Raw genomic sequence first — 24926 nt, 5'->3', positions numbered from 1 at the left:
ATGAAATGTTTTTTCCTTCTATGACAGCAAGGAACAGATATCTGCTCTATTTCTAGTTAGCATTATATTAGAAGTTCTCTGCTATGTAATCAGGCAAGAAAAAGAAATGAAATATATCCAATTGCATAGGAACATGTAAAAATGTCTTTTTCTGCTGACATGACCTGCATGTAGAAAATCTGAACCAAAAACCAACTATTATTAATAAACAAGTTCAGGTTCAATGCCCATTGCTCAGTGGTTAGGGCACTGGCCACATACACTGAGGCTGGCGGGTTCAAACCCTGCCCAGGCCTGCTAGACAACAATGATAACCACAACAAAAAAGTAGCCAGGCATTGTGAGGGGTACCTATAGTCCAGCTACTTAGGAGGCTGAGGCAAGAGAATCGCTTGAGCCCAAGAGTTTGAGGTTGCTGTGATTTGTGACGCCACAACACTCTACCCAGGATGAGAGCTTGAGGCTCTGTCTCAAAAAAAAAAAAAAAAAAAGCAGGTTCAAACCCAGCCCGGCCCGGCCAGCTGAACAACAAGGACAACTGCAACAAAAAAATAGCTGGGCGTTGTGGCAGGTGTCTGTGGTCCCAGCTACTTGGGAGACTGAGGTAAGAGAATCATTTAAGCCCAAGAGTTTGAGGTTGCTATGACCTGTGATGGGATGGCACTCTACTAAGGGTAACATAGTGAAACTGTCTCAAAACAAAACAAAACAAAAACAAACCAAAAAAATTGAAGGCAGAACAGAAAATTAACATACAAAAAACAATTTTGTTTCTATATACTAAAATAACAATCCAAAAATGAAATTACAGTAATATGAGGATCTTGTACAACCAAAATAATTTCAAAAGAGAACAAAGTTTGAAGGTTTTCACTTCCAATTTCAAAACTCAGTATAGAAGTCGAACTGCTATGTCTGCTAGAGCCTCTATGCCTAATGAAAGAAAGGGAAGCCACAAAGGCTGGATCAGGCAGTACACATGGCCCAAGAAGATCAAAGCACAGCTCCAGGTTAAAAAGCAGAAAGCCAGGGAAGAAGGAGAGCAAGAAAAAATTGAATATGGGACTGTAGATGACCCCCCAAAGAAGAAATTTTTAGCATCAAACAAGAGTCAAAATAAAGATGACTGCAAAGGCATGGAAGAAGTCATCAACATGACTCCTAAATGACGCCTGTAATCCTAGCATTCTGGGAGGCCGAGGCAGTGGATTGCCTGAACTCAGGAGTTCAAGACCAGCCTGAGCCAAAGTGAGACCTCATCTCTAAAAATAGCTGCTGTTGTGGTGGGCGCCTATAGTCCCAGCTATTAGGGAGGGTGAGGCAAAAGAATTGCTTGAGCTTATGAGTTTGAGGTTGCAATGAGCTATGATGCCACAGCACTCTACTGAAGGTGACAAACTAAGACTATTAAAAAAAAAAACCCAAACCTGAAATGGATGGCACAGACCACCAGAAAGGTCATACAACTGGATCTGGACAGCCCAAAGGAGCTTTCAAGAAGAGAATGAGATGACACTAAAAAGGGGAAGCAACAGAGCGTTACATGAAATTGCACTGGCTGGGAAAACAGAGCAGGTGATTATCTGGAAACAGCAGGAGGCCACGAGGAAGACAGAAAAGAGGAAAGCAAAAGATGATTTACCTTTGTCAGTAAACTGAATGCAGTCACTCTCCCTGAATACATTTAAGCATGGCCTGTGTGAGGAGACACCAAAGAACTGGACCATGCTGCCAAGACCTGTGCCATGTGTTGCCCAGCTGTGTCCTAGCACCACTGCAGCAACTTTTCACAGCTAGGAGAGCCCTCTCCCCTACATTTGGGCACAGAAATTGAGGGGGAGGCGGAAGGGCAGGGAGGAAGACAGCATCTATCTTTGAGTCAGAAAAATGCAGACAGCATTTCATATGTAACCATTTAATTATTTAACTGTTTCTAGAATATAGAACTCTGTGTCGGGGGATGCTTAGAAGATGGGATAAGAAGAGAGAGCTTCCATTTGTCAAGTAAAATACAGGCCAGATGCGGTGGTTCACACCTGTGATCATAGCACTCTGGGAGGCTGAGGCAGGCAGATTGCCTGACGCCACGACACTCTACCCAGGGCAATAGAGTGAGACTCTGTCTCAAAAAAAAAAAGTAGATTATACATTAGGAGTGGTTGTGCCAAGGATCAGCAGCTGATGAGTGTGTGACATCCAGCTCCAGTCTCTGTTGCCTGGGTACTCACCCACAAAGGGGATGTCCTCTGGGACTCTGTAGCCTCTGTCTGTGAGGGTCCTGGCCCACCTCAGCTAATCCACTCTAAATGAGGCCTCCCATCTCTACCTTTCTCTGTTCTATTACCACACCTCTGGCCAAGACTAGTGTCCATTTTTAACCCCATTTATCATTTTTAAGAAACCTATTTCTTTAAATGACAAATGGAAAAACATGTACCACGAATTCAACTTGTATATTGGCATAAACTTGACATTATCATTAAAAAAAAAAAAAAAAAAACCAATATAAAGCTATAGCAATCTAATCAAGACAGTGTGGTATGGGCATAAGGACAGACATATAAGATCATTAGAGTCCAGAAATGAATCTTTATATTTATAGTCAACTAATTTTCCTTAAAAGAACCAAGGGACTTCAGGAGAGATTAACAGATGGCGGCCGAGTAACAGCTTCCCTGCAACTGGGAACAGCGAGTCTGGGGAGACGAGACTCCAGGCATCTCTGGCCGGTCGGATCTGCCTATAATTATCCCTTTGAGGATACAGAGAGCCAGCAAGGGACTTCTGGACCCCAAGAGGAGGACAAAAACAGTGGAAAACTGGCAAGTGGTTGCATGTGTTCGATCGACCTAATCACGCTGGCAACCGTAAGTACAAGCAGCAGTGAGACTGCAAACCGGAAAGGCCTTACCTGTGAACTGTTTCGGTGTTCTTGGACTTGGCACTCAGTTGAACTGCCTTGGGGAGAGCTTCAGCAGGAGTGTGGAGAACTTTGGGCATTGTCTGGGGCCCCAAACTGAGCCACTGAGCTGGGCGCAGGAAGCCACTGTGAAAGAACTGCCCCGGCAAGCTCCGCCCTCAGGGTCTCAGAGCAAGGATTGGGCGGGTCAAAGTAACCTACTGACTGAGCAGCCTTGAGGCGGGGACTGAGCTGCCTTACAGCCTTAATCCTTAGGGGCACGGTTTTGGCACACTGGAGCCTTGGGCTGTTGCCCTGGGTAAAGTGCCATGATGTCACAGCTCACAGCAACCTCAAACTCCTGGGCTTGGCGCAGCCCAGACCTCCATAAGAGCTGTGCAGCGAACCCTGACTGGTGACCCGCACCCACCGGGCCTCCACATTCCCTGACCAGGAACTGCGGGAGCCACGCAACCCTGCATCCTCCCTCCTGTGTCCTCCCAGCTTACACACTAGCCCATTCATCTGGACAGGGACTCTGGTAGCTGCGTGCCCTTTGGAGCCCTCCCTGCCTCTGCACAGAGCTCCTCTCCTGGCCAGAGACTGCTGGAGCCTTGGGCTCTCTGTGCCAAAGTCACTGGGCGCCTGGCACTGCCAGAATCGTGTGCACCACCTCCAGCCCTGTTGCTGAATCCAGGTGGGTCACAAACCGGAGCTGCTTCCACAACCAGAACTCCCTAGCTAGAGCAGCCCCAGAGGAACTATACAGGGTCACTCTCTACAAAGATCCAGCAACAATACAGTGATCCCGCTGGGGTCTTATGTTGGAGAGACACCTCCCCAACTCTGAGGACAGCCAGAGGCAACGGTGAAAAACAATCATGAGGCAAAATCATGAAAAAACTCTGGCAATATGAACAATCAGAGTAAATCAACTCCCCAAAGGATCAATGGGGCAGAAACAGCACAAGACCCCATGCACAAACAAATAGCTGAGATGTCAGAAATTGAATTCAGGATCGGATAGCAAATAAGATCGAATTAGAATTCCAAAAGTTATCTCAAGAATTCAACGGATTCAAAGACCAAATGACCAAAGATTTCGACACATTGAGACAAGAAGTTGCATCCCTCAAAGATCTGAGAAACACAGTAGATTCCCTTAGTAACAGAACGGAGCAAGCAGGAGAAAGGATTTCAGACATTGAAGACAAAGCTTTCGAATGCTCCCAAACCCTCAAAGAAGAAGAGAAATGGAGAGCAAAAACAGACCACTCTCTCAGAGAGCTCTCGGATAATTTGAAGAAAACCAATATTCGTCTTATAGGGATCCCCGAAAGTGATGAAGTGGCTTCACAAGGCACACAGTCTCTTCTCCATGAGATTATGAAGAAGAACTTTCCAGACATGCCAAGAGATTCCGAAATTCAGATAGCAGACAGTTTCAGAACTCCAGCACAACTCAACCCAAATAAGACATCCCCCAGACACATCACAATCAATTTCACTAAAGTTAATATGAAGGAGAAAATTCTGAAAGCTGCCAGATGAAAGAAAACCATTACCTACAAGGGGAAGAATATCAGAGTAACTGCAGATCTCTCTGCTGAAAATTTTCAAGCTAGAACAGGATGGTCATCGACTTTTAATCTCCTAAAACAAAATAACTTTCAACCCAGGATCCTGCACCCAGCTAAACTGAGCTTCATTTATGATGGAGAAGTTAAATACTTCAACGACATTCACATGTTGAAGAAATTTGCCACAACTAGGACATTCTTAGACCTATCCTCCATAAAGACCAGCGTAATTCTCCACCACAAAAGTAAACCCACCCAAAAAATTCCAACTTCCACAGTCGCAAAAGAATTAAAAATGTCCATCGGTCTCTCAAAAGGCTTATCAATACTCTCAATTAATGTGAATGGTTTAAATTGTCCTCTAAAGAGGCATAGGTTGGCGGACTGGATACAAAAACTCAAGCCAGATGTCTGCTGCATCCAAGAATCGCATCTTACATTAAAAGACAGATACAGACTCAAGGTGAAGGGACGGTCATCTATATTCCAGGCAAATGGAAAGCAGAAAAAAGCAGGTGTTGCAATCCTGTTCGCAGACGCAATAGGCTTTAAACCAACCGAAATAATTAAGGATAAGGATAGACACGTCATATTTGTCAAAGGTAATACTCAATATGATGAGATCTCAATTATTAATATTTATGCACCCAACCACAACGCACCTCAATTTATAGAAGAAACTCTAACAGACATGAGCAACTCGATTTCCTCCACTTCCATAGTAGTTGGAGATTTTAACACCCCTTTAGCAGTCCTGGATAGATCCTCCAAAAAGAAGCTAAGCAAAGAAATTTTAGATTTAAACTCAACCATTCAACATCTGGACTTACAGACATCTACAGAACATTTCATCCAAAAAAAACTGAATACACATTCTTCTCATCAGCCCACGGAACATACTCCAAAATCGACCACATCCTAGGCCACAAATCTAACCTCAGCAAATTTAAAAAAACAGAAATTATTCCTTGCATCTTCTCAGACCATCATGGAATAAAAGTTGAACTAAATAACAACAGGAACCTGCATACCCATACAAAAACATGGAAGCTAAACAACCTTATGCTGAAGGATACATGGGTTATAGATGAGATTAAGAAGGAAATCACCATATTTTTGGAACAAAACAACAATCAAGACACGAACTACTGGGATACTGCAAAGGCAGCTAAGAGGGAAATTTATAGCACTGCAAGCCTTCCTCAAGAAAACGGAAAGAGAGGAAGTCAATAACTTAATGGAACATCTCAAGCAACTGGAGAAAGAAGAACACTTCAACCCAAACGCAGCAGAAGAAAAGAAATAACCAAAATCAGAGCAGAATTAAATGAAATTGAAAACAAAAGAATTATACAACAGATCAATAAATCCAAAAGTTGGTTTTTTGAAAAGATCAATAAAATAGATAAACCTTTTGCCAACCTAACCAGGAAAAAAAGAGTAAAATCTCTAATTTCATCAATCAGAAATGGTAATGATGAAGTAACAACAGACCCCTCAGAAATTCAAAAAATCCTTAATGAATACTACAAGAAACTCTACTCTCAGAAATATGAAAATCTGAAAGAAATCGACCAATACCTGGAAGCACGCCACCTACCAAGACTTAGCCAGAACGAAGTGGAAATGTTGAACAGGCCTATATCAAGTTCTGAAATAGCATCAACTATACAAAATCTCCCTAAAAAGAAAAGCCCAGGACCAGACGGCTTTACATCAGAATTCTACCAAACATTTAAAGAACTAGTACCGATACTACTAAACCTCTTCCAAAACATAGAAAAAGAAGGAATATTACCCAGCACATTCTACGAAGCAAACATCACCTTGATCCCCAAACCAGGGAAAGACCCAACAAGAGAAGAAAATTATAGACCTGGGCAGTGCCTGTGGCTCAAGGAGTAGGGCGCCGGTCCCATATGCCAGAGGTGGCGGGTTCAAACCCAGCCCCGGCCAAAAACCAAAAAAAAAAAAAAAGAAAATTATAGACCCATATCACTAATGAATATAGATGCTAAAATACTCAATAAGATCCTAACAAACAGAATCCAACAACACATCAAAAAAATTATACACCATGACCAAGTCGGATTTATCCCAGGGTCTCAAGGCTGGTTCGATATACGTAAATCTATAAATGTAATTCAACACATAAACAAACTTAAAAATAAAGACCATATGATTCTTTCAATTGATGCAGAAAAAGCTTTTGATAATATCCAGCATCCTTCATGATCAGAGCACTTAAGAAAATTGGTATAGAAGGGACATTTCTTAAACTAACAGAGGCCATCTACAGCAAACCCACAGCCAATATCGTATTGAATGGAGTTAAATTGAAATCATTTCCACTTAGATCAGGAACCAGGTAAGGTTGTCCATTGTCTCCATTGCTCTTTAACATTGTAATGGAAGTTTTAGCCATTGCAATTAGGGAAGAAAAGGTGATCAAGGGTATCCACATAGAGTCAGAAGAGATCAAACTTTCACTCTTCGCAGATGATATGATCGTATATCTGGAAAACACTAGGGATTCTACTACAAAACTTTTAGAAGTGATCAAGGAATATAGCAATGTCTCAGGCTACAAAATCAACACCCATAAATCTGTAGCCTTTACATATACCAACAATAACCAAGCAGAACAAACAGTCAAGGACTCTATTCCTTTCACAGTAGTGCCAAAGAAGATGAAATATTTGGGAGTATACCTAACAAAGGATGTGAAAGATCTCTACAAAGAGAACTATGAAACTCTAAGAAAAGAAATAGCCGAAGATGTTAACAGATGGAAAAACATACCATGCTCATGGCTGGGAAGAATCAACATTGTTAAAATGTCCATACTGCCCAAAGCAATATATAATTTTAATGCAATTCCTATTAGAGCTCCACTGTCATAATTTAAAGATCTTGAAAAAATAATACTTCGTTTTATATGGAATCAGAAAAAACCTCGAATAGCCAAAACATTACTCAGCAATAAAAACAAAGCAGGAGGAATCACACTACCAGACCTGAGACTGTACTATAAATCCATAGTGATCAAAACAGCATGGTACTGGCACAAAAGCAGAGAAGTAGATGTCTGGAACAGAATAGAGAACCAAGAGATGGATCCAGCTACTTACCGTTATTTGATCTTTGACAAGCCAATTAAAAACATTCGGGGGGGGGAAAGATTCCCAATTTAACCAATGGTGCTGGGTAAACTGGCTGGCAACCTGTAGAAAATTGAAACTGGACCCACACCTTTCACCATTAACTAAGATAGACTCTCACTGGATAAAAGATTTAAACTTAAGACATAAAACTATAAAAACACTTGAAGAAAGAGCAGGGAAAACTCTTGAAGGAATCGGCCTGGGTGAATATTTTATGAGCAGGACTCCCCAGGCAATTGAAGCAGTATCAAAAATACACTACTGGGACCTGATCGAACTAAAAAGCTTCTGCACAGCCAAGAACATAGTGATAAAGCAAGCAGACAGCCCTCAGAATGGGAGAAAATATTTGCAGGTTATACCTCCAATAAAGGTCTAATAACCAGAATCCACAGAGAACTCAAACGTATTAACAAGAAAAGAACACGTGACCCCATCTCAGGGTGGGCAAGGGACTTGAAGAGAAACTTCTCTAAAGAAGACCGACGCAAGATCTACAAACACATGAAAAAAAGCTCATCATCCTTAATCATCAGAGAAATGCAAATCAAAACTACTCTGAGATATCACCTAACCCCAGTAAGAGTAGCCCACATAACAAAATCCCAAAACCAGAAATGTTGGCATGGATGTGGAGGAAAGGGCACACTTCTACACTGCTGGTGGGAATGCCCACTATACGTTCCTTCTGGAAGGATGTTTGGAGAACACTTAGAGACCTAAAAGTAGACCTGCCATTCGATCCTATAATTCCTTTACTAGGTTTATACCCAGAAGACCAAAAGTCACAATGTAACAAAGACATCTGTACCAGAATGTTTATTGCAGCCCAATTCATAATTGCTAAGTCATGGAAGAAGCCCAAGTGCCCATCGACCCACGAATGGACTAGCAAATTGTGCTACATGTATACCATGGAATACTATGCAGCCTTAAAGAAAGATGGAGACTTTACCTCTTTCATGTTTACATGGATGGAGCTGGAACATATTCTTCTTAGCAAAGTATCTCAGGAATGGAAGAAAAAGTATCCAATGTACTCAGCCCTACTATGAAGCTAAATTATAGCTTTCACATGAAGACTATGACCCAACTATAGCACAAGACTATGGGGAAAGGGCCAAGGAAGGGGAAGGGAGGGGGGAGATTTTGGTGGAGGGAGGGTAATGGGTGGGGCCACATCTATGGTGCATCTTAGAATGGGTACAAGCGATTGCACTAATGTACACAGCTATGATTTAACAATAAAAAAAGAAAAAGATTAAAAAAAAAAAAAAACAAGGAACTTCAATGGGAAACAATATTCTTTTCAATAAATGGCATTAGGACAACTAAATACTCACATGTAAAAGGATGAATTTAGATACCTCACACTATATACAACACCTATCTCAAAATGGTTCAAAGAGCTCAATGGAGACAGAGTGTGGGGATGGTGAGTGATTACAAATGGACAAAAAGGATTTCACAGTGATGAAAATGTTCTAAAATAGGACTGTGGTAACAACTGCAGATTCACTAAAAATCACTTAACTGTACGCTTGAAATGGATGAATTTTATGGTATAGAAATTATACCTTAATAAAATGGTATTAATTTAAAACTCTACTAAGTGACAAACTCTCATGAAGCATCTCTTTAGAAGCATTTTTTTAGGGCGGTGCCTGTGGCTCAGTCCATAAGGCGCCGGCCCCATATACCGAGGGTGACGGGTTCCAACCCGGCCCCGGCCAAACTGCAACCAAAAAATAGCCGTGCGTTGTGGCGGGTGCCTGTAGTCCCAGCTACTCGGGAGGCTGAGGCAAGAGAATCGCTTAAGCCCAGGAGTTGGAGGTTGCTGTGAGCTGTGTGAGGCCACGGCACTCTACCGAGGGCCATAAAGTGAGACTCTGTCTCTACAAAAAAAAAAAAAAAAAAAAAAAGGCGTTTTTTTAAAGTACTTATAGATGCCGGGTGCCGGGGGTCACGCCTGTAATTCCAGCACTTGAGAAGCTGAGGCAGGTGGATTGCCTGAGCTCACAGGTTTGAGACCAGCGTGAGCAAGTGTGAGACCCCATCTCTAAAAAAACAGCCGGGCATTGTGTGGGGCACCTGTAGTCCAACGTACTCGGGAGGCTGAGACAAGAGAACCACTTGAGCCCAAGCGTTTGAAGTTCCTGTGGGCTACGATACCACAGTACTCTACCGAGGGTGACAAATTGAGACTCTGTCTCAAAAAAAAAAGTACTAATAGATGAGGCACAGGCTAGTATCTAACACCAGTTTTCCTAAATCCACCTCTTTCTCAACTAGCTTAGAAAAAGGAACTGTATTGCTTTTATTAATGGAAAATAAAACTTACTATGAGTGGGCTCAGTGCCTGTAGCTCAGCAGCTGTGGTGCCAGCCACATACACCAGAGCTGGTGGGTTCGAACACAGCCCAGGCCTGCCAAACAACAATGATGACTACAACTAAAAAACAGCCAGGCATTGTGGTGGGCACCTGTAGTCCTAGCTACTTGGGAGGCTGAGGCAAGAGAATCTCTTAAGCCCAAAAGTTTGAGGTTGCTGTGGACTGTGACAACACAGCACACTACAGAGGGCGACACAGTGAGACTCTGTCTCAGAAAAAATAAAAAATAAAAATAAAATAAAATAAAATTTACTATGAGTGAAATCTTTTTATCAATCCCCTTATGTTCTAAATGAGTGAAATACTAAGTAGCTTATACACCCTCAGAAAAGTGTGAAAAAAATATTAAGAAAATAAATTACTGTTTAGAAAATCCAAAAACTCATGCCACATTCTTACCTAAAATGTTCAGAAATCAAGAAAGCATGAACAAAATTTCCAGTTTTAAATAAGCCATTATAAACTAATAATATTTTATTTGCAACTTAATATAAGGGCCGAGTCACTAATCTTTAAGCTTTAAAAAGTATTAGCCTGAAAAAGACACAAAATTATGGCACTTGATAATTTGTGGCATCTTTAGTTGGTTTACTTCTATGCTTTTGCAAAGATAAGCAATGCATTTTTTTTTTTTTTTTTTTTGAGATAGAGTCTCACTATGTTACCCTTAATAGAGTGTTGTGACATCATAGCTTACAGCAACCTCAAACTTTTGGGCTTAAGTGACTCTTGGCCTCAGCCTCCCAAGTAGCTGGACCTACAAGCGTCTGCCACAATGCCCAGCTACTTTTTTGTTGCAGTTGTCATTGTTGTTTAGCTGGCCTAGGCCGGGCTTGAACCTGCTAGCTTTGGTGCATGTGGCTGGTGCTGTAACCACTGTGCTGCAACCGTCAAGCCAAATACATTTTAAGATGGAATTTGCTTAAATATAAACCTAGTGACATGCAGGATCAAACTATGAGTATTTTCCAAATTAAATACATTACGTAACAACGTAAGTGCTCCTTTATCATTTTAGGGGGGAGGGACAGGGAGTCCTCACTCTGTTGCCCAAGCATGAGGACAGTAATGCCATGATCGTTCACTGCAAACTCGAACTCCTGGGCTCAATGATCCTTCTGGCTCGGTCTCCCAACTAGTTGGGATTGCACCACCTACACACATACTTAATTCTTCTACTTTCTATAGAGATGGGGTCTTACCATGTTGCTCAGGCTGGTCTCCAATACCTAACCTCAAACTATCCTCCTGCCTCAACCTACCAAAGTGCAAGGATTATAGGTGTGAGTCACTGAGCCTGTCCCCCTTATCATTTTTTTAAAGCCTCTCCACATTAATGAGCTACATTAGAAATAGAAAAATCATATTCTAAAGAAGAGAAATGAGGTGACAGCATAAATCACTTAAGTATAAAAATTCACATATAATATTCTAAAAAGCTATATAACACATCCCAAAACAATAAGAGATATTTAAAGGACAAATATAATTATCACTTAATATAGTGATAGATAATACTACTAATATACAAGGGCAGTCCAGAAAGTATCAAGCCATGTAATATGAAAAAAAGCAAATAGTATTAACAATGGCTAGGTACTTTCTAGATAGCCCCCATATATTTTAACCCACCTAGAGTCAATTTTTTTTTTTTTTTAATTTGCGACAGAGTTGCACTCTGTGCCCTGAGTAGAGTGCCATGGCATCACAACTCACAGCAACCTCAAACCCTTGGGTTTTAGCAATCCTCTTGCCTCAGCCTCCCAAGTAGCTGGGACTCCAGGCATGCACCACTATGTCCTGCTAGGTTTTGACTTTTTAGTAGAGAACAGTGTATCATTCCTGCTCAGGCTGGTCTCAAACACCAGAACTCAGGTGATACACTCCTCTCAGCCTCCTGGAGTGCTAGGATTATAGGCGTGAGTGAATTTTTACTGTCAAATGTAACACTTGAGAATTCCAGAGGAAACAATCATTGATTGAATTTATAAAGTTACACAATTGAGAACCACTCAAATCTTAAGGAGACTGACATCATAAAAAGGAAAATGATACATAATATAAGAAATTGGGCTCAGCACCTGTAGCTTAAGTAGCTAAGGCGCCAGCCACATACACCAGAGCTGGCGGGTTTGAATCCAGCCAGGGCCTGCCAAACAACAATGATAACTATAACCAAAAAATAGCCAGGTGTTGTGGCGGGTGCCTGTAGTCCCAGCTACTTGGGAGGCTGAGGGAAGAGAATTGCTTAAGCCCTCTGTCTGAAAAAAAAAGAAGAAGAAGAAGAAGAAGAAAGAAATTGTCTGTTAGTATTTTCCTTAAAATTTTGTGTTAAAAAATAAATAAGTACAGGCTTGGCGCCCGTAGCTCAGGGATTGGGGCACTGGCCACATACACCATGGCTGGCAGGTTCAAGCCTGGCTCAGGCATGCTAAACAACAGTTGCAATGACAACTGCAACCAAAAAGTGGCTAGGCGTTGTGGCAGCTGCCTGTGGTCCCAGCTGCTTGGGAAAGGCTGGGGCAGGAGAATCGCTTAAGCCCAAGAGTTTGAGGTTGCTGTGAGCTGTGACACCACAGCACTCAACCGAGGGCAACATGGTGAGACTCTGTCTCAAAAAAAAAAAAAAAAGAGTACAATAACACCACAAACATCTATCCATTAGAAGGAAGATATTAGCTAGACCATGCATGGTAAATTTCAGTTCTTACTATAACTGGCTATATATCAAGTAAGCAAAAAGCCAGCTCAACATAAAGAAAATGGATTGAAAAGGGAGATCCAGAGCCTGCTAAAAATCCACAAAGTCAAAAAGTATACAAAATAATGGAGAAATAGGCAACTAAAATGACTGAAGAGTAGAAAATTCTGTAAGTTTTTTTTTTAAGGACTGGGTATGGAAATCTAGGAGAAATATCTTAATGAGAGAACAGCTAATAGGCCATTTTTAGTATTTTATAATGCTGAAAAATGTTAATGCTGAAAATAAAGGCCGATACCCAGTTGTCAAATTCAGAAGTCCTTTAGCATGTTTAGCCTTTTCTCTTCAGAAACTTCAGTTTCTAATGAATAACAGAAATGAATAAAGGCTACCATTACTGATGACTCTTCACTGAGATTTAAGAAATAAAATTCTTTATCTGCTAATTGGTGCTAAGTATCAAGGACATTATTGGTTGGAGTAGACAGAAGAAAGTGGTTAAGAGGCTTCAGAGAAACAACCCCTGCTGGCACATTACCCACTAGAGTAGACAAAGACTACTTATGTGAACTCCGGATTAAAATCACCAAAAATGTCCCTTCGTGTAGCACCAAGTAAATTAAAGCTAAACAATTTTCTGCTCAGCTAAAAAAAGTTAATACAGTTTACATTAGGTTTCTATAATTTTACAAGTCACTAAGCTACTGAAGGTGTCACTTAAAACAATTTATAATTTTTGATGTAAACTAAGTTTAGTAATTACTTCTTATCTCTCAAGTTTCCAACCTATTTAACAATAGGACAGCCAGATGAAAAGATAATTTAACTCTATAAATGTGGTACAACCTTTTAAAAACAACATGCTTTCCCTCCAGCTTATTAATTTATAGGATCGACTCACTGTTCTGGAACAACTTTAATTTTATTTACCTTAGACCACTATACTATATGAAAAAGGAAAAAACTGATAATATACCTCTTAGCCTATTTATATGCTTGCTAGTCCCACATCCAGTATTGTTCTTTTCTTCTCAGTGTCTTTAAGTAAATCGACAAAATAAAATTCCTAAATAGCATTTTTTTAAACGTTAACATTTTAGTACATTAAATATTAAAGTTTGAAAAACAAAGATGTATTCAAACTCAAACATAAATAAATTTTAGTCCTAATTTGGAAGTAAATATCTGGAAAAAATATTTTCTGTGGACAAAAAGAGTAACTTTCAGTTTAATTAGCAACTTTATGAGCAACAAATCTGAAAGTCACTCATGGAAAAAAGTAACAACGCAAAAGTTCCTTGGGCCACTTTGTTCTTTGGTAGTTCCCATGTTAACATCAGATACTCTTATCTAATGATGCCTTCTCCTTTTACAAAGTAGAACTGAGCTGCTTTCCTTCTCCCAAGCATTCTATTCATAATACTACTTCTATGGCTAATCCATACTGAAAGACATTTCCAAAACAAAAAAGCCTAGATTTCACCTTCTCTACCACTGCTGTAAAGGCACGTACACTTTCGGAAATGTATATTCTATTCAAAAGTTCACCTTGACTTTTTTCCTTAATAAGGTTAGAATACTCTGCCCCTACATGAAAATTAAACCATGTGCAGCCTCTAAATAATGCTAAGCATTTGCCAAATAAACTGAACAAGTTATAACATACTTGCAACATTATTTATGCCTGACGAAGATTTCTCCATGTATATTCAAATCTTCATTTTGTTCCATTAAGTACTTTATAATTATAGATAAAATCTAATCCCATATAATCCATCCCAATCCATTTTATGATCTAAAATGGAGCCTAAGTCAAATTTAGATAGTTCTGAAAAGACTCTAGAAGCATGCTGCTGTCTAAAATAGAATAGTGATTTCTGACAGAAACAAAATCAATCAGTAAAGATATTTTTAGAAAGGCTCTTTCAGTAACAAATCAAATTTTACATACCTGTAATATCAAGAACCAAAGGAGATGACATGTAGTATCTATGAACTGTTTCAAGAAGTTGAGCACCATGGCCTTGACCTTGAAATGGGGTCAATATCAGCATCTGACTACAGTAAAGACATTATTTTAAAATTAAAATATCACAAAATAAAAATCAAAACATTATTTTAAAATTAAAATATCACAAATATCATATTAAAAACTGCAAATTGCTGTAGTATTCCGAACGTTTTTAAATTTGTGTGGTTTTTCTTTTCAATCAACCTTCCAAAAATTATTGAGATACTCAAAACTGGTTTAATCTTCCACACTGTTTCAAAGGGAACAATGAAATAAATCAGTACGTGGCCAATGAATAATGGTGATTTTTTTAAACAAATCAACACTATTATAACAAGTATTGGAAACTTTAGCAGTTCCTTCTTCTGAAATAAAAGACAAGGCACGTGTTATACTGCCAATTACCTTACACGTGGCCGGGTTTTGTCTGGGTACACATAGTAATTATAGACTGTCATGTAGCCTACGGTCGCAAAGAGCGTAGCTCCATCCTTATTATACTTCTCAAATCTGCAGATAAAACAGAAAGCCAAGCAGGTCAATTACAGTCGCGCTCCCATGCAGTGTCCATTTTCTTTTCCATTCTCTGACTGAATTTTCAGTGTCAGCAAGCTACTCTGTGAGGGCCCAATGGGTACACCTGCTATGTTCTGAATGTACAATTCACTTAATTGGTGTGCAGCAACTTGGATAAATCAGACCTCTTTACATCACTTCAGTGCACTTGCCTATTATAAAGATGAATAGGTGGCAAGTAGAAGAAAACACAGGCAAAGCTCATTTTACTGTTTAAGCCTACATTCAAGACTCTAACGGACACAGCATTTAATTCAGCTCTATTCTCAAGGTCTCCTAAAGCATAATGAAGGAAAACTCAAGCCTCATAAACAATACTTTTTCTTTCCTGGGAAAAATATCATTATATTGTCCCAATAATTGGGCTGCCACAATTAAAATGCTGGCTTTGTGGAGGTAATAAGGTCTACTGTTGCTTTAGAACTGTACTTACACTAGAAAGTAGTGCCATCTTTCATCATCCACGTCAATAAAGCTAGCAGTTTCAATAAACCACATCAAAAAGGTCTGAAGCCTTTCATGATATTCTCGAAAGCCTCTACATGTCATGTCAGCCTAGGGAAAAAGCCAGGAAAAGTCAGGTGAAACTCATCAGAGAGGTAAGCGAAAGTCTGCAGAACACAAAACTATCCTGTGGGAAAGTGTTTAAAAGTCTCAGATTAAGATGTATACAGAGACACACACATACAAAATACAGCTTTGCTTTTAATGAAGATAAAACCTTTTCCCCTGAAGTTAGATCACTGGAAATAACAAAATTGCATATCGTTTTCAGGCAAATAGATTAACTTTATTCAAGAAATATTTAGATTTATCCTTACCTTATATATCTGAAAGGTAAAGTTTTCTCCTCCAGTTGGACTGAGAACTGAGTATGTATGAAGTAAGGTTCCAAATGGCTTGAAATCAACTTCCTTTTCCAGCAAAGAAAGAAAATCATTCGTGTTTGTGCAAAATCCAGGTGGAATGATTTGTCTAATTTTGCCCTCAACATCATCTGCCTAGGAATGGATGATAATAAGGACATAAACATTAATAACAAATTTTACTTTTGGCAGTTTTGAGCAATTTTGGCTCAATTGCTTTGAAATGGACAAAACCAACAAAAATGACAAAACTTCAGTTCAAAATGAAACTAAAGAAGTAAAGAGACAGTGAACTAACTGATAAAAGATGAGTTTCATGTCCATAAACTAGTGTCACATAAAATTGAAATGAGCATAAATATAATACAAAAATAAGAAGAGGCAATTAGCCTATTATCAAGTGCAAGAATGCTTTGAAATTTTTAACATCATGTAGCAAATGCTAACTATATCCCTTCAGGAAAATCTGAACCAGGCGAAACAAAAGGATATATTATTTTATATGTGTCAAAGAGATTATATTATTTAAGACATGAAAAGATCAGTAGTGAGGTAAGGCTAGAGTCTGACCAAATGAATGGCAATCTCACAATGACAAATAGACAGGTTATAATTCCCTTATATACCAAACCCCAAACTAACATGGTAATAAATATACTCACTTAGGAAATACATAAATTATATTAATGGACATGTTATCCACTCATCCTTATATTGTGACAAAATTTTTACAGACCTGGATTTGTGATGGTAAAAATGAGACAAGCCTGGACAACAAAATTAAACTCAGAGATTAAAATTACCCTTGTTAAACAACTTCTATGAATGTTAAAAACTATCAGCTGAGCAGACTTCATAATCCTTTTCAAAACCGCAAAAGACCACTTGATTGAATACATTTACTACTTCTCTTTAACCATGAATATTTGATGAAGTCTTACAATAAAGTATTACTGCTTCTCACCAGGCAATAAAACTTAATGAATTGGTCTCAACTTAACAAAACCTTATCCCTCAATACAGTCCCTAAAAGCCTGACATTACATTCAACAAAATGAGCTTGCATTCTATTCAAACTTTTTCCTGAACAATGAGGCCAGGTTTTTACTTAATGGAGTTTGCCGTGAGTTCAGCTGTAATGTTTGTATTGTATCTATTTCCACAAGGACTGACACAAGAACACTTTGTGTTAACTTACTAAGCAGCTCTTTCATACCGTTTACATGCATGATGGGTATTAGTTCTAAACCAAGACCCTTGCTACTTAGCATTCAAAACAGGGAAATTAAGATGCTTAGGACAAAATACACTACAAAAGGCTAATACAACATGCTACTAATTCCTGTCCTTTCAACCATCTTTTAACTAAGTAGAAGCAATGCACCTGCAGATGAATAGCACTTTATTATAATTCAGTTACATTTTAGGATGGAGAACCAAGGATGGAGTTTATCACAAACAAGTTTTATTTTCAATGCTCTGGAACCACCAACATTTAAATATAATTTGTTTATAGCTATTAAAAAAGCAGCTATTATTTAAAATATAGTTCTTCAGCATTTTGCCCAACAGTTTATTTCTAATGTGTACATTAGTCCCTGCAACTCACTCATCCTCAAGATCAAATAAACTGAATTTGACAAACTTATTTTTAAAGTACTATTTGATAAATATGCTTCCTTGAAAATGCTATCTAATGTGAAGAAGCCATCTTATGTATATTTTACAGAATCCGTACAATTTGAATAATTACATGAGGAAATTGTTACAATGAGGAATTGTAATAGCTCTGTTGTGTGGCAATTAAAATCCAAAGTAGTGATGTGTAAAGGTAGTATACCATGACTTTAGTTCAGATTTTAAAAGTCTAGAAAAACTACTTTTAAATAAAGAGACTTACAATCTATCAGTTTAAAAGAATCATTTCAAAAAATTCACAACACATACAATTTTAACTTTTAAAAATTTTCCTTATGTCCTGCCTTCTCAACAAGGCATTACAAAACATAATAAAATCACTATACATCTTACTTCAAATTTACTGAAAGATTTCTAAGAACTGTAAATTTCAAAAAGAAATTCTCGTGAAAAGATTGAGCTCGACAAAGTTGAAAGAGTTAGTATTTAACTTTCAGCCTTCAAGATACCTATTTATTATAATAAATATTTTCAAATCAAATATCTTGCTTTAGGTAAGTTTACATGTTACTTTAAGAATTTCACAGGGAATTGGTGGGAACATACCTAAGGTGCATCTTACAAGGGTACATGTGAAACTTACTAAATGCAGAATATAAATGTCTTAACACAGTAACGAAGAAAATGCTAGGAACGGTATGTTAACCAGTGTGATGAAAATGTGTCAAATGGTATATAAAACCAGTGTATGGTGCCCCATGATTGCATTAATGTGCACAGCTATGATTTAATAAAATAAATAAATAAAAGAATTTTCACAGGGGACAAAAAACTAAGTTTAATAGCCAAGAATTTATATATATGAATATATAAAAATATTCTTGTAAATTTTATACATATAAATGTATCTGATATATTTACATACAACACATAACTTAAAACCAAATAACTCTCCAAACCTAGAATTCAGAACTTTGCTTCACTAAAAAGAAAACGTCTGCATTTCTCTATTAATTGAATTCTGAGAAAAAACCCTCTAAACACCATATCTTAGAAATCTGGACTCTTTTCTAAAATATATACTTTTGTTCAGCAAATTCAAAATATTCATGTTTCATACTGAATCACAGGTCAGATAAAATCATTACAAGAGAAAAACTTTAATCCTTTTGAATTGAATATAGAGCTAAAAATAAACTGAAACTTTTTAGTTCTCATGTTTATGGCTATAAGCTTCGATTCTATTTCTGAAGATCACTGAAAAATTCCCTACCTTTAAGAACATTGTTCTAAATTTCAATTAAAATAATATAGAAATATAGTTTAAAAAAAGATAAATTAAGTTGAATAGACAAACCAAGAATCCAAAATACAACCTGATGTACTTAACCAAGACATCTCTTACACGTTTCCTAACATTTGGCAATTTCTTAAAAAAAAAATGTATAAGTAACTACTCCAGTTAGGTCTTACGGCAGCTGGGTTATGATGAAATGTTTTTATATTGTATACTCTCTCACTATGGTCATTTCATGTTCTGATATTCTACATTGTATTACATGTGGTGTTACTATGGAGCAATTTTTGCTTTTCTTTATTATTGCTTAAAGCAATATGCCTAAGAATAACTGGCAATCTATTATAATACAGATGTTTACACTTGTATTTATTTGAAAACCCAGTAATCCCTCTAGTATTTTTTATCTTAAGCAGCACCATTAGTCTAAATTTGTCTATAGTGAGTTATTTTTAAGGTTGTAATTAAAGGCCTGTTAAGCAAGTGGTACATGCTGTTCTTTGCTTGGCTAAAGTGGCACACAGACTTAACATTATCTATAGTTCTTAAATACCTAAAATATGCTACAGAAACAAACAAAAGAAATTAGAAGTGTGAACTTTTTCACCAGTAAAAACAAAGGTCATGTTAGGTTTATTGTTTCGAGAAATATTTCATTATACTTTTTTTTTTTTTAATAATTATGACAATGTTCTCGATGGGTAATACTTTTTCATGCATTATCATAAAAAGTTTTAAAATTCTATATTGACAGTATTATCTTGTTAAGTTCAAGCAGCAAAACATATGTGTAAGATTTTTTTTTATTTCTTCAAGTTTTAATTTTTCTAAGTATGTAGGATTTTCCTATAAAGGGGCTAAAGACTCCAAAAATAAATAAATAAATAAATAAAATCTGCTCTTAAATTCAATCCACATTAGTGGGAGACAAGGATAAAATGACAAGTGAAATTCACATGTATTTCAACTTTCTCTACCAATCATTTCCCAGAAATGCTAGCGATTAGCAAGACTGAACAATCTTAGTTACACATACCTTCACTAAAAAGCAGTAATGTTAGTGCAAAAGAGGGCAGGAGATATTGATAAATGCAAAGGTCAAGGACAACCCTAAGATGAACAAATCAGTGTCTGCATAATCAAGTTTACTGTACTGTAAAATTAAGAATTATGTTGCCTTTAAAAACGATGGCAAATGGAAAGCTTTTCAAGACATCTTAATTATGACTAAGGAATTTTAGGGGCAACTGGAGAAATCAGCTTGGAAAAGAAAAAGAATGGGTGATGAAAGATTAATGTAATGGCAAATTTCTTGTAAGAAATTAACTTCTAAGCAAATTTGTAATGGCTCCTGAACAGCTATGGTCAGCAGTATGCTATGTAGTAAGATCTGCAAAAACTCAAATATATTTTATAATAGTCTCAAACTAACACATCCAAAACAAATTTTATATCTTTCTTCATTTAAACCTATTTCTTAAAAATAAATAAAATAAATAAACCACTTCTTCAGTCTTCCCTACCTCATTAATACTACCACTATTGCTTAGGCAATGCAGTTCTCTTTATTCCTCTCCCTCATCTATCACACTTAATTCAACAGCAAACTTTACTGGCTCTACCTCCAAAATATATCCTCAATTTGACAACTAAATCCAGTGTTGCCTCTAACACTGCAATATTTTGGTCTACCTTCTTTCACTCTTGCCCCCTCCAGTGTGTTCTCTGCATAGTAGACAGACCCACCTTTTAAAAATATAAATCACATCATGTGATTGCCACCACATACTAAAAAACCTCTAAAGCAGTGGTTCTCAACCTTCCTAATGCCATGACCCAGAGCCTTTGCATTTGCTGGTGTTTTTGCTTAGTAAGCTCTCTCCTCAGATTATAATATGGATGGTCTCTGCTTTATTATTTTGAAACCAGAAAAATGTTTGTTCATAACACTATCTGAATTTCATTTGTTTATATACTATTTGTTTATGAACTGTTCCTCTTGGCTAGAACATAAGCTCCAGGAGAGCAGTGACTCTGTTTGCCATTGTATCCCTAGTACCAAGAACACAGAAGCCACTATGGAATGAACATTCACTGCAAACTGAGAACAGTCAACCCATTACCCTTACATCCGCTATCCAATCTTTGTTAGAAGAGGAAACAAAAGTCTGTGCTCAAACACTTAATATATCTTTTACCATGAAACAAATAAGTAATCCTACAAAAAGACATTGTAAAAGACTGATTCCTTACTCCCAATACAGTCCTTCTAAATGGACCTGATTTTCAAGAATAGAACAATTAGATATCAATGCAAATACACAGCTATTTCACTGCACATAGTATTTGAAAGATTTATCAATAACTAAGTCAATAATTCCTTTGGAAGAAATCAATTCAGTGCTATCACCTACAAATTAAAAAAAAACTCAGTGAATTTTGTACAACTAAAGGAAAAACATCACCTACCTTTTAAATGATATCTAGCTGGGCTTGGTTCTGGAGAATTTAACAATCTATTAAGAAATATTTGGTTATGGAAAAAACCTATTTTAATAAATCTGTGTTAAACACTAACTTATCTAGATTATCTTTTTAAACATCAAATCACCACTAGAGTGTTACTCAGACTCACTTCTGTATCTGCAAAATTTCAAAAATTTCCAAAAAACACAACTACATTAAATAAGACAAATATTTAAGTCAATTACTTTTTTTTTAAACAGTCTCACTTTGTTACCATAGGTAGAGTGCAGTTGTGTCATCTTAGCTCACAGCAACTTCAAACTTCTAGACTGAAGGGATCCTCCTGTCTCAACCTCTTGAGTATCTGCAACTACAGGCACCTCCCAGCTAATTTTTCTATTTTTAGTAGAGACAGGGTCTCGATCTTGCTTGGTCTGGTCCTGACCTCAACCAACCCACCTGGCTCAGCCTTCCAGAGTGCTAAGATTACAGTTGTGAGCCACCACAGCTGACCCTCAGTTATATAATATTTATCTGACGAGGTCAGTCAACTCACACATGGCTGGGAAGTGGGAGAAAAAAGAACAAATAAATTCCCAAGTACTCAAAAAATATTTAACACTAAAGTTGAATAATGATATAAGGCCTAGTGCAGTGGCATACATGTGTAATCCGAGCACTCTGGGAGGCTGAGGTGAGAGGATCTCTTGAGCTTAGGAGTTCAAGACCATCCTGAGCAAGAGCAAGACCCCATCTCTACTCAAAAAATAGAAAACTTAGCCAGGCGTTGTGGGGGGACGTGTAGTCCCAGCTACTCTGTTGGCTGAGGCTAGAGGATTGCTTGAACCCAGGAGTTTGAGGTTGCTATGGCTAGGCTGACACCATGACACTCCAGCCTGGGGTAACAGAGTGAGAGGAAAGGAAAAGGAAAAGGAGTGCCTGTGGCTCAGTGAGTAGGGTGCCGGCCCCATATACTGAGGGTGACGGGTTCAAACCTGGTCTCGGCCAAACTACAACAAAAAAATAGCCGGGTGTTGTCCCAACTACTTGGGAGGCTGAGGCAAGAGAATTGCATAAGCCCAGGAACTGCAGGTTGCTGTGAGCTGTGACACCACAGCACTCTACCGAGGGCGACAAAATGAGACTCTGTCTCTTAAAAAAAAAAAAAAAAGAAATCCAGGTGGCTGGGACTACAGGCGACTGCTACAACGCCAGGCTATTTTCTTGTTGCAGGTATCATTGTTGTTTGACTGGCCGGGGCTGGGCTCAAACCCACCAGCCTTAGTGCATGTGGCTGGGACCGTAGCCACTGTGCTATGTGCACCGAGCCTAAGCAAAATTTAATAATGTCCTTTAAAAGAGAAGGATCAAGCTGTCACCACTTGATCAGACTTATCATCTCTAGAAGTGGTATAATCAGACATTTAACAACTACTAATTTGATGCAATAAGAAAGACACAGCCTCCTTCTGAAGTTAAGTTGAACTGAAACTAATCAAGCCCTATGACTAATTTCTAGTCAGGGGTCCTCAAACTATGGCCCACAGGCCACATGAGGAGGTGTGATTGTATTTGTTTTTTTACTTCAAAATAAGATGTGCAGTGTGCATAGGAATTTGTTCATAGTTTTTTTTTTAAACTATAGTCCGGCCCTCCAATGGTGTGAGGAACAGTGAACTGGCCCCCTGTTTAAAAAGTCTGAGGACCCCTGTATCTAGTTTATGGACAGACCAACAAGTTAGAAGACTTCATGAGGAAGCAGACAGAAAAATCAAGTGTGTAGGTCATTCACTTGTTCACATTCAGTAGAACAAGTGACATGGTTTCTTCAAATGTCATAAAAACTGAGTCAGATAGTTGGATGGGAACTTCTCTAGGTTAAAAGATATTTATGAGGCATAAAACATGAAGATTTTGTTTGGATCCTGACTTAACAATACCAAATATAAAAGATATCCTGCCAATAAGGAAATTTAAGTGTTGAATAGATATTAGAAAATACTAAGGAATTACTGTTCATGTTTTTAGGTGTAATAATGGCATAGTGCTTATGTGAGCAAATATCCATAGGTTTTGGAGACACATATTGAAGTGTTATATCTGAATCTGGGTGATTGTGTATGGGGTTCATTATATTTATGTCTCTATTTTTGTGTGTGTTGGAACATATTCATAATAAAAAACCCTTCCATCCCCCCCAAATAAAAAAGAAATTATTTCAGCTATCTTTCATGCTATACACAATTTATATCATACACAATTCCAATAAGGTTACCAATATAGTACTTTTATCTATAAGAGGATTATTTGCTAAGGGAAGTTCTCCTATCAACAGCAGTAAATCGGGAGCTCCTAGCATAAAATGTGGGGGAGAAGGGGAAACACTGTAAAAAACAAAAGTAAATATTAATTAGCACAAGTACCAGGACCCATTCAGAACAATCCTAGCATCTTTTAATCAGGATATTGCCATATACATGTAATACACTAATACCACTAAGTGATCATCTCCTAACATAACCTTGATGATTTACTAGTGTGACTTTGGGCAGAACCGTTACAATAAAAGAAAACCAAGAGAAAAAATAAAAGAGGCCAAATAAGTTGTTTCAAGTAATAACAGGTTTTAACCATACAAGTAAAAAGGTGATGACACTGTTGGCAAAAAATGTAAAGTCAGAAGTTAAAGTTAGTTTAAAGCCTTAAAAAAGTTGGTTTCATTCTTAATAATTTAGGAACTACTACTTCTACAAAATAAAGTTATGACATCCAGTGTCTAGTAATATAAAAAGATCTTCATTTTCCCAATTTTAATTCTCTGTGTGTAGCACAGTATTATCAACAAGATGACAGATGTACTAAAATTTGCTAAATTTATAAGTGCAAAGAGATTTTATGTACTGTAAGAATGTAATCTTCAATTTTATAAATATGACTCAGTGACAAAATGGGATTTAATCTAAAAAAATCAACTCTAGGGCAGCTCCTGTGGCTCAGTCGTTAAGGCGCCGGTCCCATATACCGAGGGTGGCGGGTTCAAACCCGGCCCCGGCTGAACTGCAACCAAAAAATAGCTGGGCGTTGTGGTGGGCGCCTGTAGTCCCAGCTACTCGGGAGGCTGAGGCAGGAGAGTTGCTTGGGCCCAGGAGTTGGAGGTTGCTGTGAGCTGTGTGATGCCACGGCACTCTATCGAGGGCCATAAAGTGAGACTCTGTCTCTACAAAAAAAAAAAAAAAAATCAACTCTATAGTTCTTTTTTTCCCTTTATATTCTAATTTATTTTTTGAAACAGTCTCACTCTGTTACCCTAGGCTAGAGTGCTATGGCATCATCCC

General features: G+C 37.9%; 2 protein-coding genes across 3 annotated transcripts in view; one reads left to right on the top strand and one right to left on the bottom strand.

The window, feature by feature from the left end:
* The window catches only part of SLC25A12 (solute carrier family 25 member 12), a 302640-nt gene that overhangs the window by 117043 nt on the left and 160671 nt on the right, over window positions 1–24926 (top strand). The window lies entirely within an intron of this gene.
* Window positions 1–24926, bottom strand: part of HAT1 (histone acetyltransferase 1) — a 58160-nt gene that overhangs the window by 18089 nt on the left and 15145 nt on the right. The window contains exons 5-8 of the mRNA XM_053596503.1: window positions 16146–16325; window positions 15758–15879; window positions 15154–15258; window positions 14689–14795 (exon numbers count right to left, since the gene is read on the bottom strand). Of these exons, the coding sequence (XP_053452478.1) occupies window positions 14689–14795; window positions 15154–15258; window positions 15758–15879; window positions 16146–16325 (514 nt within the window). The remainder of the gene's footprint in view (window positions 1–14688; window positions 14796–15153; window positions 15259–15757; window positions 15880–16145; window positions 16326–24926) is intronic.

The sequence above is a fragment of the Nycticebus coucang genome, chromosome 7 (assembly GCF_027406575.1).
Source record: "Nycticebus coucang isolate mNycCou1 chromosome 7, mNycCou1.pri, whole genome shotgun sequence".
NCBI classification, from domain to species: Eukaryota; Metazoa; Chordata; class Mammalia; order Primates; family Lorisidae; genus Nycticebus; species Nycticebus coucang.
This window is presented reverse-complemented; position numbering and strand designations above follow the sequence as displayed.